Source organism: Leptonychotes weddellii, chromosome 4 (genome assembly GCF_054177405.1).
Source record: "Leptonychotes weddellii isolate Sample4059 chromosome 4, ASM5417740v2, whole genome shotgun sequence".
NCBI lineage: Eukaryota > Metazoa > Chordata > Mammalia > Carnivora > Phocidae > Leptonychotes > Leptonychotes weddellii.
In genome coordinates, this window is record NC_138372.1 from 73,247,535 (window position 1) to 73,265,591 (window position 18,057).

The window sequence follows — 18,057 nt, forward strand, 5'->3', positions numbered from 1 at the left end:
CCTGCCTCCTCTGGAGCCTCTAATGATTATCTTAGGGGAGCCCTTATTCCTGGAAGAGAAGGGGCTTTATCACATCCAACATCACACTATTTTAACCATAGGGTGTCAGGCTATGGTTCAAAGTATGCCGGAACTCAGCCACAGAGCTAGTGAGGTAGGGGAGGAAGCTTGAGGAAAGTGGGATGCGGGGTGGGAAATCTGACCTTCCCCAACGTGCTGGCTCCAAAGCAGTGTCAATGAGATGTGCAGACTGAAGCTTAGCTCAAACTTTAGCCTGCACCTAAGAGACTCACCCAAAGGGGTAGTGGGCAACCTGAGCGGTTCTAATTGCATCTCCATCTGGCCAGATTAGGAGAGGAGTGCAAGTCCAGCATCTCTGCAGAGAGCAACTAGAAGTTAAGGAAGGCCCAAAGCCTTTGAAGAGGTGCAGATTAGAATATCAGGAAGGACAAGCATGAGAACCATGAAGAACTAAGGGCTAGATGGGCGGAAGAGGTGGTGTGAGGAAGGGGATGGGAAGGTTCCAGTAGAAGAGGCAAAAACGTTCTGGCCAAAGTGCTACAGGAACACCAGGGACCCAGAGGGGGTTGCAGAGGACATTGAAGGGGAGCAAAACTGTAAGAGGGTGGCACCTGGCTGGGCCAATAGAGCTGCAGACACAACCATCCTAAGGCAAGCAGGGACTGTTGTCTCTTGAAGAACGGGTGGGGCCAGCTGAGCACTCAGGTTGAGGGGATGGGGAGTAAAACAGGAGAAAAGGTAAGTATGCTCACTAACAGGGGCCTGCCTACAGAAAGTGTCAGAGGCTTCCTAAGTGGAGGCTCCGGAGGGGGCATGCACTGTGGTTTACTTTCGGTGTGTGGGAGTGTGTGTGTAAAGCTTCAAACACACAAAAAGTAGAGAAAATAATTTAATGAACCCCCATGTGTACTTCCCCAACTCCAGCAATTACAGTAGATGGTCAATCTTGTTTCCCCCCACACTTCTGCCCATTGCCCTTTGCCCTGGATTTTTAAAAATATTTTTAAAATTTAAATTCAATTAGTTAACATATAATGTATTATTAGTTTCAGAAGTAGAGTTCAGTGATTCATCAGTTGTATATAACACCCAGTGCCCGTTACATCACATGCCCTCCTTAATGTCCATCACCCAGTTACACCATCCCTCCACCCCTCTCCCCTCCAGCAAGCCTGTTTCCTATGATTAAGAGTCTCTTATAGTTTGTCTCCCTCTCTGATTTCATCTTGTTTTATTTTTCCCTCCCTTCCCCTATGATCCTCTTTCTTGTTTCTCAAATTCCTCATATCAGTGAGATCATATGATACTTGTCTTTCTCTGATTGACTCACTTAGCATAATACCCTCTAGTTCCATCCATGTCATTGCAAATGTCAAGATTTCAGTTTTTTGATGGCTGCTTAATATTCCAGTGTGTGTGCGTGTGTGTGTACCACATCTTCTTTATCCATTCATCTGTTGATGGACATCTGGGCTCTTTCCATAGTTTGGCTATTATGGACATTGCTGCTATAAATACTGGGACATAGGTGCCCCTTCAGATCACTGCATTTGTATCTTTGGGGTAAATACTTAGTAATGCAATTGCTGGGTCGTAGGGTAGCTCTATTTTCAACTTTTTGAGGAACCCCCATACTGTTTTCCAGAGTGGCTGCACCAGCTTGCATTCCCACCAACAGTGTAGGAGGGTTCCCCTTTCTCCACATCCCCACCGACATCTGTCGTTTCCTGACTTGTTCATTTTAGCCATTCTGACTGGTGTGAGGTGGTATCTCATTGTGGTTTTGATTTGTGTTTCCCTGATGCTGAGCGATGTTGAGCATTTTTTCATGTCTGTTGGCCACCCGTACGTCTTCTTTAGAGAAATGTCTGTTCATGTCTTCTGCCCATTTTTTAATTGGGTTATTTGGTTTTTTTGGTGTTGAGTTGTGTAAGTTCATTATATATTTTGGATACTAACCCCTAAATGACTAAAATATACCATCTTCAAGTATCTTCTCCCATTCAGTGGGTTGTCTTTTAGTTTTGTTGATTGTTTCCTTTGCTGTAAAAAAGCTTTTTATCTTGATGAAGTCCCAATAGTTCATTTTTGCCCTTGCTTCCCTTGCCTTTGGCGATGTTTCTAGGAAGAAGTTGCTACAGCCGAGGTCAAAGAGGTTGCTGCCTGTGTTCTCCTCTAGGATTTTGATGGACTCTTGTCTCATATTTAGATCTTTTATCCATGTTGAGTCTATTTTTGTGTATGGTGTAAGAAAGTGGTTGCCCTGGATTTTTTGAAGCAAATCCCAGACAGCCTACTATTTTGTAGAAGTTTCAGTATGTAAATCTAAATAAGGACTCTCCTTAAAGGTAATCCTAATGACATCATCAGATCCCCAAATTCCTTAATATAAATTACTTCAGATTATCAAATATCCAATCAGATAGTTCTCTGAAAGGTCTTCCCTTTCATTTTTCCAGTTGGTTTAATCTGGAGCTAAACAATGTCTTCTGTTAAATGTTAAAATACCTTCCAAGTCTCTTAATTTATAGGTTTCCCCTCTGTCTTTTTTTTTTTCTTATAATCTTTTTGCTGCTACTACTATTGTGGATGATGTTAAAATTAGGTCATGTGTCTGGGACTCTCCCATTCTTGATTTTGCTGATGGCATCCCTGTGATGTCATTTGACTTGTTCCTCTATTCCCTATATATCTTATAGATTGGTAGTCAGATTCAAGTAGACTTTTCAGGTTGACTACCTCACAGGTGGCAATGTGTTCTCCACTGGGGGAAGACTGACGTCAGATTGTCCCTTTGTTGTCATGTTTGGCAGACTGTGATATCCAAAATTCTATCATTCTTTCTGCACTTATATAAGCCAGAATATCTCTACAAAGAAAAATCTCCTTAATCAGTTATGTGATTACCCTAAAGCATAGTTCATATAGGAGAGGCAGGATATGTGCTTGATTTCTTTCCCTTTCCTTAACCAGTTTTCAAAATAATGAGTGTGACCCCTAGAAACTTCTAAAGGCAATCAATGAAGCTTTATTTTTATTTGGTACTACTATAAATTTATTAATATAAACATGTTTGATGTGTTTCAAGATGAGATATTTATAGATTTTTCAGGGTCTGGTATAAGATGGGTCCTCCAATGCAGACAGGCTGATTAGATTGGGCAACTTGGGCATGCAGTAGTTGAGGATTGCTGAACATGGCAAGGGGAGGGTTTGACGCGAGTCTTAAAGGGTACAGTCATGTGATAAGTGAGTTGACTGATCCGTGGGTCAGAGTAGGAGCTGTTATTCTGATGAGGACTAGTTGGGTAATTGGTACATTGCTCCAATAAATGGATTTTTAAGAAATTCCTAAAAAATGAAAAAGATATTTGAAATATATATTTGGCATGAGATTTGCCCATGCAATCTGAGGTTTCTTTACTTCTTTCAACCTTGGAATTTACCACCATTGGGCCTTCAAATATTTCCTCCTTTCTATTTTTATATCAATCCTTTTCTGTTCTAGCCCTATCTTTGATATTAATTAGGAAATTTAAAATATACTGCCTTATTTCCTTTTTTTAACCTTTTCCTGATGCCTCTGGAGAGTTGCTGAAACCGTTCTTCCAATCACTAATTCCTCTTCAGCTGTATCTGTTCCACTGTATTTATCCCACGTTATTAATAAATAGCATCAATGAACATTCATGCCAATTATTATATTTTTCATGCTTACTATTTCTCTTTTAGTTTCATGATATTTTTCCTGATTCATACTGCTCTTGCCATCCCTCACAGGAGTGTTGGCAAGGAACCACCTTGAAAGTGCCTGCTTGAGTGCCTGGGTTCAACTCATAGTTCTACAGCTTACTAGCATATGCCATCACTGCTTTCCTGTGCCTCAGTTTCCCTCATTGTTTCGCAGATAACAATGATTTCTGCCTAGTTGATTATTTAACAATGCCTGTGAAGCCGTTAGAAGAGAAGCCGGCACTGGGTAAGTGCTACTTACCTGTCAGCTACGTATAACGCAGCACGACACTTCCCACCCCCCCGCCCCCTCCGTGGGGAAGGATTTGCTGAGACTTTCTACTTCTTGCTCTCTGCAGGAGCGGGCGCGTTAATTAGGATCGTGGCGGGGCCCGGGTCTGCGCTCCGGTCGGCGAAACGGGCATCCCGGGAGCTGCCACCGCGCAGGTGGTTGAGGCCGACGGCCCTAGAAAAAGGCGGCACTCCCGCTGACAGGTGACTGACTGGGCGGGCCCCGAGCCGCTCAGGTGGAGCCGAAGGCCAAGTTCGTGGCTCTGGGAGGCGGCCGCTGGGCGGCGCTGCGCCCCTTCCGGCCGCTGGGCCGCTGGGCCTCCGGGCCACGGTGCTCCCGCCGCGGGCGCTGCGTCAGCTCGCAGCTCCCCCGCCCGGCCCCAGAGCGCAGGATGCAGTGCCCCGGCGCCCAGTACCTGGTGAGCGACCGCCCCGCACCCCGGGGCGACGGGGCCCTGGAGGGGAAAAGGCCCCGCGGGAAGGCTAGGGGTCCTGGGAGAAGGTTCGGGCGACCTCCGAGCACGCTTCCGCCTTCCCCAATCCTCGCGGATAAAGCCCCCGCCCCGGCGCCGCCGAGTCCTGGGGACACCTGGCGGGAAGGACGTAGGACCGCACTCAGGTGCTGGGGCGGAGGCGAGGAAGAAGCTGGCTGCGGAGCGCAAACTTGGGGCCGCCCGCAGGTGCACCTCCAGGTAAGGACTTGGCGACCGGGGACTTCACGTCCGCTCCGCACAGAGCAGGTGTTTCGAAGTCTCCGTTGAAAGCTTCGGGAGGCCACATTTTAAGAAATAAGATAAATAAAAGGAAAAGAAAGGAAGAAGGAAAAGAAAGAAAAGTTACTTTGAACAGTCTGCAGTACGTTTGGATGCAGGTTGGGACCCATATGTTTGTTTATCCTCTTTTCCTCAAGTTCCCCCCCCCCTTTTTTTTTTTTTGGTCTGGAAGGCTTCTGCAGAGAGAACCCCCCGGCAAAGAGAGTGGAGACCTCAGCTTTATAGGAAGTGCACAGATACGACATGGCTATTCCTGTTCTTTCTCTTTTGGACTGGTTTGGTAAGTATGGGTGCCTAGTAGAGAAGAGAGCACACAGAGTGTGTGCCCTGAAATGACTGTGCCCAAATGGAAATCGCCTTCCTGGTGCCTTCCTGGTGCCTTCCCCGGGGAAGCCTAGGGTTCCAGGTGGTACCAGGTTAACGTCTGTGCTACAGTGAGAGACATCTGCCATTACCACAGAATAAACATCAGTCCTGGGGAATTCCTATCAGGTGACTCGCTAAATTGGAAAAGCTTATTGCTGCAGGCCATATTCTAATGGGAGACTCCATTAGGAAATGAGAATCACCTTTTAGGATTGTTATTTAATACGCCAGTGTGTGGTCTCTTATTATCTGAGCTCACTGCATGGAACTTCTTTTACCATCCCAGCCCCCCAAACAAAATATTCGTCAACTGTTTGCCATTCTCATAATACAGGAAAATCCAGGGTGAGCCTAGGGATAAATTGCTCTCACTTTAGCTGAGCGTAACATACACATGCCTGGTATGTTATGTTTAGCAGCTAACTGGGAAATGAGCCTTTGTTATAAACTCTATAGTTAGGTAATAATTTTTTTCCCATTCTAGTTTCCAGTTATATAGGATTGCTGATAGACCTCATCAGGCTGTGCCATTTTAGTCCTGGAGGGTCTCTTGGCAGCTAAATCTTGATGCTTTGATACTTACTTTAGAGTTGTAGGTAACAGCAGGAGCCCCACTCAGCTTCTTGAAAGATCAGGTTCATGAAATGATCTATTCTAGATTGGGGCATGCTATTTGCCACATGGTTAATGATTATAAAGCAGCATTACATCAACCCCATAGTAATTACCTTTGTTGCAAAGATTTCAATTTGAACAGACCCTGAAATACTATGTTTGTTCCTCTTTCCAAATTCCTCTTTTTTCAAAAAGGATTTATTCATTTGTTGACTTTACCTACTGGTTTCTCATGACAGACATGGTTACAGGTACCGTGGAAGGTTGGGTCTCAAAGGTGTAACTGATTGTTGTGTGTTGTCATGTCGTGGCCCTCTGAGCCCTCCTACAGGAGCTAAGAGAGAGTACCTACACCACCTCCTCCTTAACTGCCCCGCAGATGGCTCCTGTTTCTCTGGGCCTGCTATTGAGCTGCAGGCACAGCAGCTTTGACCTCAGGCTGTTCATGTTATTCAGTGATCTTCCCTAGCCCCTCCAGGGCTCAAACCTAGTACAGCACTACCAAACCCTCAGCCCAACAGCCACCTGGGGAAAGGATGTGTAGATGGCCCATCACGGCCTGAAGAATTATGAACCATCTGAGAGGTGGCACAGAGCTGGAAACTGCTTTCAAATTCCATGTCGTTTGCAGAATAAATCTGAAGTCTTCAATATGCCCGCATTCTCTTTACTGCATTTGAATAATAATGAGAGTCCTGCAAGCTTAACTGCCTTGCATTATCTCCTGCAAGATTTTTTTAACCAGGGATACTTAAAACAAGGCAAGGTGTGTTTTTCTGCCTCTGCTGTTCAGCTTCCTGGTCTTCTGACATCCTGATTGGTAAAGAGGCACATGCTAGACCAAGGTTATTGATGGTGCTGCCCCCCAGTTAGGGAGGTTTAGGGTGAGGGGCCAGAATTAGAGGCACGTGCAGTCTACTACAAAGACAAAAGGTACCAGCCTTTGTTTATATTTCCATAAGACACACAGAACAGAATGTCTCAAATTCTGGACCATGTCTGCCTCTACTTACCTCTGCAGTCTCCTCCCCCACCTGCCCTTCCCGTTCCTTTTTAAGACTCCATTTTCTGGATCTTCCCTGGCACCCTTGACAGTGACCTCCTTGGTAGCCTCACCATACCTGGTATCCACTCGTGCTATATCACCCGTCATATGGAATTGTAATTGTGTGTTGGAAATTAGAACAGAGTTTGATGTCTTAAAGTAGTAGTAGTGGTATGGCAGGGACTTAGTGTGTAACCAAATCCCTCCCACCCTAAAACAAAACAAAACTTCCACTCCTCCCACCGGCTTCCCAAGGGAGATACTAACATAAAGCATGTTGATCAATGGAAAATACCCCTTCCTTATTAGCTCTCTTTTGAGCTGGGCAGCAGCCCAGCTTCCTTTTCCTCCAAGTCCAGACCCAGTCGGGATCTTCCCACACTCCAAGCGGAGCGGGCAGGAGAAGCAGCCTGGGGCTGGGTCAGCAGCCACCCCCACCCCCTCTAAGTACCGGGTGAGGGAGCTGTCCACCAGCAAAGGTGATGCTCTCCTCCTGAAATCTGACCGGGAGCTGAGGAGGTGCTGGGGAGGGGCCGGGACAGAGAGCCTGCCCATCTTCTGGGCTGAGTTCCTTGAAGGCAGGCATTCGGTTTTGTTGATCTTTATGTCCCCTCATAACGGTCTCTGGCACACGCTGGGCACTTCAGGACTGTTATTTTGATTTCTAAATTGTGGTGAATGAAGAATATCTGCAATGTATTTGACTTTGGGACAACGTACCTTTGGAACATGGGGTGTCATTACTATATTTTATTGAGTGGTGTACCATATCCTCACTCCTGGAATGATCATGTTGGGACTAATTATTAAATGCTATTCTATGCGTTGTAAACTGGGAAACTTACCACACTAAGATTGCATTCTGGAGGATACGCAATCTTAGTGGAGGGCCCATCCATGCATACAACGCAACAGTCATCTGAGCTGAAATTTCAAATACTCCATATTCATGATGAAGTTGGATAAAAGTGACTATAGGTTGCAAGATGTCCAGAATTCCTGAGATTCTTTCTTTTGTACATCTTAAGCACTTACCCCCAAATACCATTTTCTTGCTTGTTATGAGCGGTATTTTGGTACACGTCTACTGTGTTGCCTCTGCCCCTGAGGGTCCGAGTCCCCTAAATATAAGACAAAAAGAAAAAAGGAGAGAGAAAGGGAGGGGGAGGCAAGGAGAAGGAAGGGAGGGAAGAAGGGAAGAAAACTCAGGGGAAAAGGGAAGGGAAGAGGAAGGAGAGAGAGATGAAAGGAAACTCCGGGAAAGAAGTAGCAGTAGTCCTGGGCACCCTTAGATAAAGCAAGAACCTGGTTGGGTGGCGGGGGCGGGAATTTGAGTTGCCCTGGTGAAGTTAGGCCCAGAAGAAAAAAAAATGACAGACTCTTGGAAAAGAGGGTAAGAAGTATGTGGAGGTAAGAACATGGACAGAAATCTGTTCAGCCTTTAAGAATGTTCTCCCTACCTAACCCGTTGCAGCAAGTGTGAGAGTAACAGCATCTTGACTGACTGGTGCTACTGATATGTCGCCGAAGGAGAGCATATGGTGATGCTGGAAGATTTGCTTTTTACCTGGCTCCACTTCGTATCAAAACCCTCAGGGATGCGGGGGGTCGGGGGGGGGGGGCGGCGAGTCTTCAGCCCGTTGGCCAGGCTCTCATGTGCCACTTGGGTTTTGCCAGATGTTCATCACAGGCTACTCGGTGGCGGCAGGCGCCACGGGCAGACTTCTCTTTGGCTACGACAGCTTTGGCAATGTGTGTGGCAAGAAGAACTCCCCAGTGGAAGGGGCCCCTCTTTCAGGGCAGGACATGACGCGAAAAAAGTAAGTGTTCAAGTAAGTCCCCAACCCAGAGGGGCTATACTATATTTCAGAACTGTATCGATGAGCCATTCGGAGCCTAGAAACTGTTTTTCCATTTAAAACTATCAGCCCATCTCATAAAAAACGGAGGGGTGTGTGTGTGTGGTCGTAAAGACACAAGTTTTAGAATCAGCTAGTCCTAAGTTCAAATTCAGCCTGTGCTACTTTTCAGCTGTGTGGCCTTGGGCAGAGTGCTTAACCTCTCTGAGCCAAGTTTTCATCTTTTCAACTGGTTATTAGACCCAACTCACGAGATTGTTTTAAGGATCCACTGAGACACTGCATGAGCTAAGTAAGGCTTAATATATGTTAGTTGCTACTGTTGTTCTCCACGATGTATCAGAATCGTGTTACCAACTGCCCGGCACCCACAGTATTTTATCTCCGTGGAAATACCTGTATCCCAGCTGGGCCTTCTGGGGACCTGTGTCCCACTCCCACCCCAGGATACACTCTCAACTGTGGCATGGTGGTGTCACCACCCCTCCACCTGCAACAGAGAAACAGAAAGGGGAGAAGAGAGACCGAAATCCGTGGCCAGGATTTTTCTAAGAGGAGGACCGCCTTGTAATAATTTTTGAGACTTGGTGATCAAAAGCACCTCCGAGGAGAGAAAATTTATGGATCTAAATAGGTCCTGAATATAAATTTGAAGTCACCCAGTACAGATCTCAGACCAGGCCTCTTCTACCCCCGGAAGTCACTCCTGAGGAGAGGGGCTTTGCTCCGCGGGACATGAACTGCCTGCAGGCATTTCCTCCTGTGCCTGTGGGTCACTTACACAAATGAAGGAAGAAGAGGCTGCCCAGATGTACCCATGCATGCTGAGAAATGGTCAAGTCCTCTTCGGATTGTAAAGTATATATTTTATTCTCAGTAGCCAACGAGTGGAAGCAACCAGGTGTCCCATCAGCAGGTGAACGGATAAACCTAATGTGTATATATATAGAATGGGATCTTATTCGGCCTTAAAAAGGAAGGAAATTTTGACACAGGCTACAGTGTGAGTCAATCTTGAGGATATTATGCTAAGTGAAATAAGCCAGTCGCAAAAAGAAAAATATTTTATGATTTCACTCTATGAGGTACCTAGAGGAGTCACATTTCCAGAGACAGAAAGCAGAATGGTGCTTGCCAGGGGCAGGGGAGTTATTGCTTCATGGGTACAGAGTTTGGGTTTTGCAAGGTGAAAAGTGTTCTGTGGGTGGGTGGTGGTGACGGTCCCACAGCAGGGGGAATGTATTTAATGCCCAACCTGGGAGGCACTCTACACCTAACATGGTGAAGATGGTAAAATTTTATGGGTATTTTACCACAATTTTAAAAAATTAAACAAAGCATGTATTTATCATAGGTCCAGGAGATCTGTTCCCCCTTTTCCTATTACACCACCTCCCTCCCTCCCAGCCCCCTCCTAGCACCCCCTCCCTAGGGCCCTCCCCTAGAGGAGGGCCTCCCTAGCAGCCTCCTGGGCTCTTCTGGCTTCCCCTGATCTCAGCAGCCTGGAGAGGCGTTGGGTGTGGTCTGGGAGCTACCACTGCTCGCCTGGCTCGTGACCCCATTAAGGGCAACAACCAGCTTTGTTCTCATGCCCCGTCTACCCAGCGGCGGAACGGCTGGAGTGGGAAGGGTCTCACGAGTTTCCTGGCTCTCAACCTGGGAGGCAGGGGGAGGGCCAGGCTATTAATTTTTAACAGCCTCAGCTCTCCCCTTTCCACTTCTCACTTCCCTGAGTTCAGCTATCCTCTGAAGTAGAGCTGAACACTCAGGTGCCAATCTGTCTTCTGCGGACTTCACTGAGTAGTTTATGCCCTGGCCTGATGCTCTAGCATTCCCTGGGCAGTTTTGTTTTGTTTTAGTTATAAAGATTTTATTTATTTATTTCCCAGAGAAAGAGAGAGAGAGAGCACACAAGCAGGGGGGGAGCAGCAGGCAGAGGGAAGCAGGCTCCCCGCAGGGCAAGGAGCCCAATGCGGGACTCGATCCCAGGACCCTGGGATCATGAACTGAGCTGAAGGCAGATACTTAACCGACTGAGCCACCCAGGCGTCCCTCCCTGGGCAGTTTATCAGTCCCTTCAATTTCTCAGTGACTTCCTCGGATCACCCCTTAGTGTTCTCTCCCAGGGGAGACACTTGAGCATGGTTCCTACCCTGCATATCTCCCTAGATGACCCCCAGCAGGCATAATACATGGTAAATTATGCTGAGGCATTTGGTTATAAACATTTGCCATTATTATTCCCACCTTTGATAACGTGGGGATTTTTTTTTTTAAGGCCCATCCTTAAACCCAATGAGAGGAAATGCTCTCAGATAGTCTTCCGTTTCATCTGTTTCATAGACATGTGTTCTTTATGAATTCCTGCAACCTGGAAGTCAAGGATGTGAGGCTCAACTCCACCATCCTCTGCGTGTCCAGATGTCCCGAAGAGCAGCTCAGTACCCTGGAAGAAGTCCAGCTCTTTGCAGACAACAATGGTAGGCACCAAGGGATGGGGGCTCACTCTTCCCCCTCAGGCTGGGAACCACAATGGGGGAACCACAGTGGGAGAACCGGTGCAGACCTAGATGAGACAGCTTACCCTGACACTGCCTTCTCCACAAAGCTGGAAATTGTCGTTCCTTGGGGATTGTCCTCTTCTTGCATAGAAAAGGCCATAAATGTTTTCTCCTGGGCTTGTGCACTTGCATTCAGGCTTATCTGGAATTTATCTGGAACCCTAGCTGTTCTCTGCTCACTGCCAGGGAATGGTCTTCCATACAGAGCATGGCACAGACTGACCTGTAGGGCCCGAAGGCAGGGTCGGACAGAGGTCAGAGAGCTCTGTGCACACGGGCACATCCAGTCTTAGAGAGGGGCTGCAAGCTCTGGGCTTTCATTAAAATGTTCTTTCATTAAAATGCTGGGGCCCATGGATACTTGCACTAATCATTAATGTAACTGAAGTACCTGGCTCTGAGCCCACTCTTGAGATTTACGTTGTAAGGATTAAACAAGCAGAGGAAAGTAAAAGAAATTTGAGGCAACCCACTGCAAAGTTTATCTGCCTGTGAAATGGTGTGCCAGATTTTGAAAAAATTATTTGCAAGGCTGGGTTAAAAATATCAAGCCTATACAACAAATTATCTTCAGAAACCTTCAAAAGATTTTCGTGCTAATCATATAACTTTTAGTTTTGAGTTGAGATTTAGGGGAGGGAGGAAGGGTAAGAGACCTCAAATTGTATGATTTTATGCTTATTCTTTTTGTGTTTAGGTCACCTATAGACCTGTTTTCTAAATCTGAGTGATATATTCCCTTTCCTTCCGGTTTGGTGAAAGGACTATGGTTTTCTTACTGGCTCCCCTACAAAGCTGAGCACAATGTAGGAGGATGGTACAGTGCGTGTGTCTTCTGCTTCCAGGGTCCTTCCTGTGTGTTTATAGTTTGAATTCCATCAACTACACCCAGAATCCAAATGCATACTCACTGTGCCCCAGGCTACCAGTTCCTCCAAGGTAAGAAGCTTCCATATTTTTTCCTTATCCATCAACAAAAGTCATGGGGTATTTGATGTACATCTCTTGCTCTTGTGAGTATTGTCAGAAGCACAGAGGAGATTATCTGGTAGAGCCCACCATCTAGAAAAGGCCAGGGATAAAGAAGGAGGGACTCTGTAACGTATATAATGGACAATGGATTCAGAACCAGGCCGCAGAAGGAGAAGAGTCAACAATGAAGATACATATCGTCATAAAAGGACAACACTAGAGCTAGCAGAATTAATACGTGAATCATTACCAATTGAGTGGTTTTATAAGGTAGTTGGTATGTATTTTTTCTCCTCCAACCATCACAAAGTAGAAATGGTTTACTTTTGCTCTTTTATTATGAGACGTTGTTAGTTCTTATAGCTCTAGATTTCTCCAGAAGGAGCAGACCTACATGGACAAGGCCAAGTGGCCACCATGCACATCTTCCCAATGAGGACCGAAAACGGGTCCTTCTCCAGGATGCTACTTGTGAACTCCTTCTGGCGTCAGCCATTCCCATCAGCTAGTGTAGTTCCTGGCGCACAGGAAGCACCTCACAAGTGTCTGTAGAATAATGAGGAAGCCGGGGTTGTGTTGTCATGGTAAGTGGCTCCCATTTGAGCCATTGAGAAGGCAACTGGGAAAATGCAATTACTACCCATGGCCACTGTCAGGAAGCTGGGATGTTCTGAAGGAGGACTTGGATTTATTTTGCATTACCATTCTTTTGAAAGTTGTCAGTATGTTTACAATGAAGGAGACCTCTGTGCAGAATTCCTGAGAAGTAATGATAATTTAAGTAGAATAAGGTATTATGCCAACTGTCTAGCACGGTGTTGATCACACTCTTGGTTGGGACCCACAGTACGAAAGTTATACCATCGCCAGCCCGGTACTGTGGTCCTGTACCTTCATACATACTTATGAGTATAAAACAGAAATAGAAGTCTCACACAACAAGATTTCCCCTTGCTGCGTATGATTCATACTAATAGTTCCAACTCTATTTCACTTTTTTAAGACAGTAATTTATTTCATAATCTAATGGGTTGCAAGCATAGCTTGAAAAATGCTGATCTCGGAGGTGCTTAAAACACAACACTCAGGTGGATTTTAGCTGCACAGGAGGAAAAATATAGTTAACCGTTTTCCTGGCATCCTTTTCTAAAATAAATACTTTGTGTTACAAGTAACTGAAAGAGGAGAGAATTATTTGCAGAGGAGAGTACCCATGGTATATTTCTATATCTTATTTTAAGAATTCTGAGTTTTGTCAGATATCATTAACGTATCTCAGTGAAACATAACTAAAGCCAAAAAAAATAAACTACAGTGTTGTAGTAAGTTAAATTATTTAACACTTGGAGAGAAGGGTTGTTTGTTTGTTTTAACCTTCTACACTTTGACCATCTTCCTAGTCTCCCTGCCCCAGACCCTGGCCACCACCATTCATGGTCTGCTTCTATGAAATTGACTATCTCAGATTCCACATAGAAGTGCGGTCATACCGTATTTGTCTTTTGAGAGGGACTTTTTTAAGGAACACAATTTGTAACTGTGCCTGCAGAGGGAATTGAAAGAGAATGGAATTTTTTCAGGTTGCAGCTTAAGCAGCGGTGGATAAATTCTTCTTACCATAAATGGAATGGCAGCTGTAATTCCGTGGGAAGCTTATATCTTGATGTTGTTGATGATAATGGCGAACATTTATTGAGGTCTTGATCGTTGCGAGGTACTTTTCGAAGCTCTTGACATGTGTTCATTCTTCTGGACCTCACGAAACCACTGTGCTACAGGCATTGTTTTCATCCCTATTTTATGGTGGAAAAACCTGGCGCAAGGACAGGGTAAGGGAGCACAAGCAGCAAGTGGAAGAGTTGGCAAGCAAACCCAAACAGTGTCCATATTAGTTTCTGTAATCCAAAACCAACAGTCAAGGCTGCATTGGTTTTATTTTGCCTGGCAAATGGCCTCCTTGGGCTCACACCAGGATGGGGTGGGGGGGAGCCCCATGGTCTGTGTCCTAGGATCCCCATTTTTCTACCTGTCACGCCTGTCCTAGACCTTTCACCCCCGAAATGCAGAACTTTTCATGGAAAGAAACCTGTTGATTGGCCTTTCTTGGACAGAGTCAGGGAGAGAGAAATAGCCTTGAGAGCTCCATTTCCTTTCCCTACACAAGCAAGAGTTTGTTTTAAGATGGAAATTATCATATTTATCACGGAAGAGCAGTGCCAAAAGTAAAAGCTTGAAATCATGAGACGTGCGGTCATAGGGCCAAAGAACATTTTCTAAATACCTCTATTGAGTAAACCAGTTGTTTGTTCTTCCTCTGTCAATCACGTGAGGTGTAACAGACCCTTTTAGAGCAGTGGTTGAATATCAAAAAGGTTTGTGTCCCAAGGTATGAGCTTTTAAGAGCAGTGAAAAAATAGTGCAGAAGATAACAAGCAAGCATATCTTTTTCCCTTGGGGTTCAACATAATATTGTATTTTGAGTCCCCTGTGTATTTAAAATCTAAAAGGCTTGGGTTTTTCCATCCAGTAAGTTCTAGTCCTAGCCTCCCATGTGGGTGCCCATGCATGTCAGTGCTTTGTTTGATCAGAGGAATTCCAACAGGGCCATCTAAATATACAGTCAGCTCTTTGAATTACTTCCTGCAAATTTGAATGGCTAGGCTGGTGGGGAGAGGAAAAGCAGAAGTGGGGAAGGAACCACAGTCTGTGGCCCGAAGTCATATCCCCTGCCCCAACTAATGAAGTGTTCAATGGGCAATTGGTTAACCACACACCAGGGATGACCCACATTTGTCATGTTTCTCTGTGTCACCCTCAGGGCTGAGATGGGCCATTCTTTACCAGCACAGGGTTCTAAAATGCCTGAAAAGCACCACCCTAACAAACAATGTTGACAAAATTAAGGTCTTATGGAGAGTTGTGCTTGGGGAAAAACAAAATGACATTAAATTTATATCTGATCTTATTTTTCAGAAATACTAACTGAAAGCTCAGAAAACATTTGCTCTAGCAGTAATTCAGATTCATTGGTGTTAAGACTGTTTCATAATAGAAAAGAAAAAGAAATTAGAGGTTTAAAACTCAGAGATCAGGAGGTAAAAATTACTACTCTGCAGGTGGTAAGAAAATTAACCGAAAAACTACAAACGATAAGAGAACTTACTTAGGTGGCAGAAAACATGATTAATATACTGAAATCTGCAGCATCCGTATATTTTTAAGAAGACAGCTTTTACCATAGTGAGAAAAAAAATACAAAAATGAACTTAGGTACTTTAGTGCTAGAGACAAATTTAATAAGAAATGTACAAGAACCATAAAAAGAACACTTTAATATGTTCCTAAGCTACAAGGAAAAGTTAAACAAATGGAAAGACAGTGTTGTTGACAGTATGACTCAACATTATAAAGATGTCATTTCCCCCTGGGTTAAGCTATAAATTTATCATGATTACAAATAAAAAACAATTTTTTTCAATAACTAGACAAGCTGATTTTAAAATTTGTAAGGAAATTAAAAAGAGAAAGCAGAAAAAAAAAATCTGAATGAGAAAAACAACAGAGACTAGTCCTTTCAGTTTTTAAAACATACTATATTATAAAGTTTAATAACTAAAATACTATAACTGAACTAACGTGAGTTTGCTCCTTGGTGAATCACAGATAGAAACTACACCAGGTGAGTTACACACCAGGTGAGTTTCACACAAGGAAATTTTATTTGCCGCAAATAAGGAGATCACAGGGAATAACTTCCAAAGCCCTGAATCCCTGAGTAAGGGTGAGTGGGTTCCTTTTATTTACAGTGAGGATGAATATTTAGAAAGGGAAGCCTTGTCCCCATATGTAGAGGCAGGCACCAGGTCGCACATGTATCTTGAGGAAATATGCCTTACACACATTGTATGTTATGTAAGTGAGGCTCGCGCTTCTCTTTGAGTGGAGATTTTAGTACTGTGATGACATAAAGGTAACTGTCGGTCACTCCGTGGGTCACTCCATGGTCCATCTGCACAGCTGTGAGGTGGGGCTAAGCTCAAACTGGTCTGGGTGGCCTGGGTCAGGGCCGTCATTATTGCTTGGGGGGCAGTTTTGGTTTCCATCAGAGGGTGCTATGCCCCTCAGGTCTTTTGTCTGAGTTAAAAGATAAGCTGAAAAGAAGAGTTTAAGGGAAAATGTGGGACAAAGGTCATTGGGTACAAGCAGGCTAGCAATAAAGGTCATGTCTTGGGGTCTAGCTGGTGACAGTACTAGTTCATGTGTGGAAAGATCAATGGAAGATACTAGATAATCCAGGAATAGACCCAAATGCTTTTAGAAATTTAGTACATGATAAAAGTGGCATCTCAAATCAGTGACAAAATGACAGGTTACTGAACAGGTAGTGTTGGGACAACTGGACAGGCATCCAGGGGAAAAGCTGGATCTCTGCCTCAAATGAATAAATTCCAAATGGATTAAAGATTTTATTTTATTTTTTTAAATTAATTTGTTTTTTTAGAGGGGGGAGGGGCAGAGGAAGAGAGAGAGCATCTCAAGCAAGCCACACCCGGCAGAGCCCAACGCAGGGCTCGATCCCATAACCCTGAGATCATGACTTGAGCCCAAATCAAGAGTCGGATGCTTAACCCACTGAGCCACCCAGGCACCCCAAACGGATTAAAGATTTTAATGTATAAAGTGAAATTAGAAAATACTAGAGGTCATGGGAGAATTCTTCCATAACCTGAAGGTAAGGAAGGCTTCTATCTATGACTTATAACTCAGAAGACATAAAATAAAAAATGGGTTAAGTTTGGCCACACTAAAACATTTCTTTTTTTTTTTTTTTTAAAGATTTTATTTATTTATTTGGCAGAGAGAGAGATAGCGAGAGCAGGAACACAAGCAGGGGGAGCGGGAGAGGGAGAAGCAGGCTTCCCGCCGAGCAGGGAGCCCGATGTGGGACTCAATCCCAGGACCCCGGGATCATGACCTGAGCCGAAGGCAGACGCTTAACGACTGAGCCACCCAGGCGCCCCACACTAAAACATTTCTGCCTGACAAAACACAAGAAGCAAAATTAACAGGCAAATAAGTCGCAGTTCCTATAAAAGGATTAGTTTCTCTAATTTATAAAATATCTTGCTAATCCAACTTTTAAAAGACCAGTAGTATCTTAGTATAAAAATGAGATAAAAATATGAATAGATGCTTCAAAGAAAAAGCAGTGTTGTTTAAACATATGAAAAGAGGCTGAACTTCGGGGCACCTGGGTGGCTCAGTCGATTAAGCGTCTGCCTTCGGCTCAGGTCATGATCCCAGGGTCCTGGGATCGAGCCCCACATCGGGCTCCCTGCTCCGTGGGGAGCCTGCTTCTCCCTCTCCCACTTCCCCTGCTTGTGTTCCCTCTCTCACTGGGTCTCTCTCTGTCAAATAAATAAATAAATAATCTTTAAAGAAAAAAAGGAAAGAAAGAAAAGCTCATGAAGAATCAGAACATAATCGTTTTAAACCAAACCATTTGGGGGGCACCTGTGTGGGGGAGGGGGGCATAAGCACTCATTTGTGGTGGGCTGTGGTGGTTTTAGGAAGGCATCCAGGACTGGGAAGAGTCAGGTATGGGGAAAATCCCACCCTGCCTGGGGGAGGGAAGCTCACTTTGGCTGTCTGTCTCTACTACACCTGAGCTCTCCATTGGCAATGTCTGTGTCTTTTTTGTCATTTTCCCCAGCTCCCGACACACAAGAAACACTCAACAATTACTTGTCAAACTGAACACTATAAAAACCCAGCAAAGAAAAGTATATGGAGGGGCGCCTGGGTGGCTCAGTCGTTACGCG

At 44.8% G+C, this 18,057-nt stretch overlaps 1 protein-coding gene across 1 annotated transcript in view; it reads left to right on the forward strand.

Moving 5' to 3' along the window:
* Positions 1 to 4,358: 4,358 nt before the first annotated feature.
* The window catches only part of SLC44A3 (solute carrier family 44 member 3), a 22,828-nt gene continuing 9,129 nt past the window's right edge, over positions 4,359 to 18,057 (forward strand). Inside the window, exons 1-6 of the mRNA XM_081816794.1 lie at positions 4,359 to 4,463; positions 4,990 to 5,097; positions 8,521 to 8,663; positions 11,046 to 11,182; positions 12,109 to 12,202; positions 17,949 to 18,049. Coding sequence (XP_081672920.1) covers positions 4,437 to 4,463; positions 4,990 to 5,097; positions 8,521 to 8,663; positions 11,046 to 11,182; positions 12,109 to 12,202; positions 17,949 to 18,049 — 610 coding nt within the window. The 5' untranslated portion in view covers positions 4,359 to 4,436. The remainder of the gene's footprint in view (positions 4,464 to 4,989; positions 5,098 to 8,520; positions 8,664 to 11,045; positions 11,183 to 12,108; positions 12,203 to 17,948; positions 18,050 to 18,057) is intronic.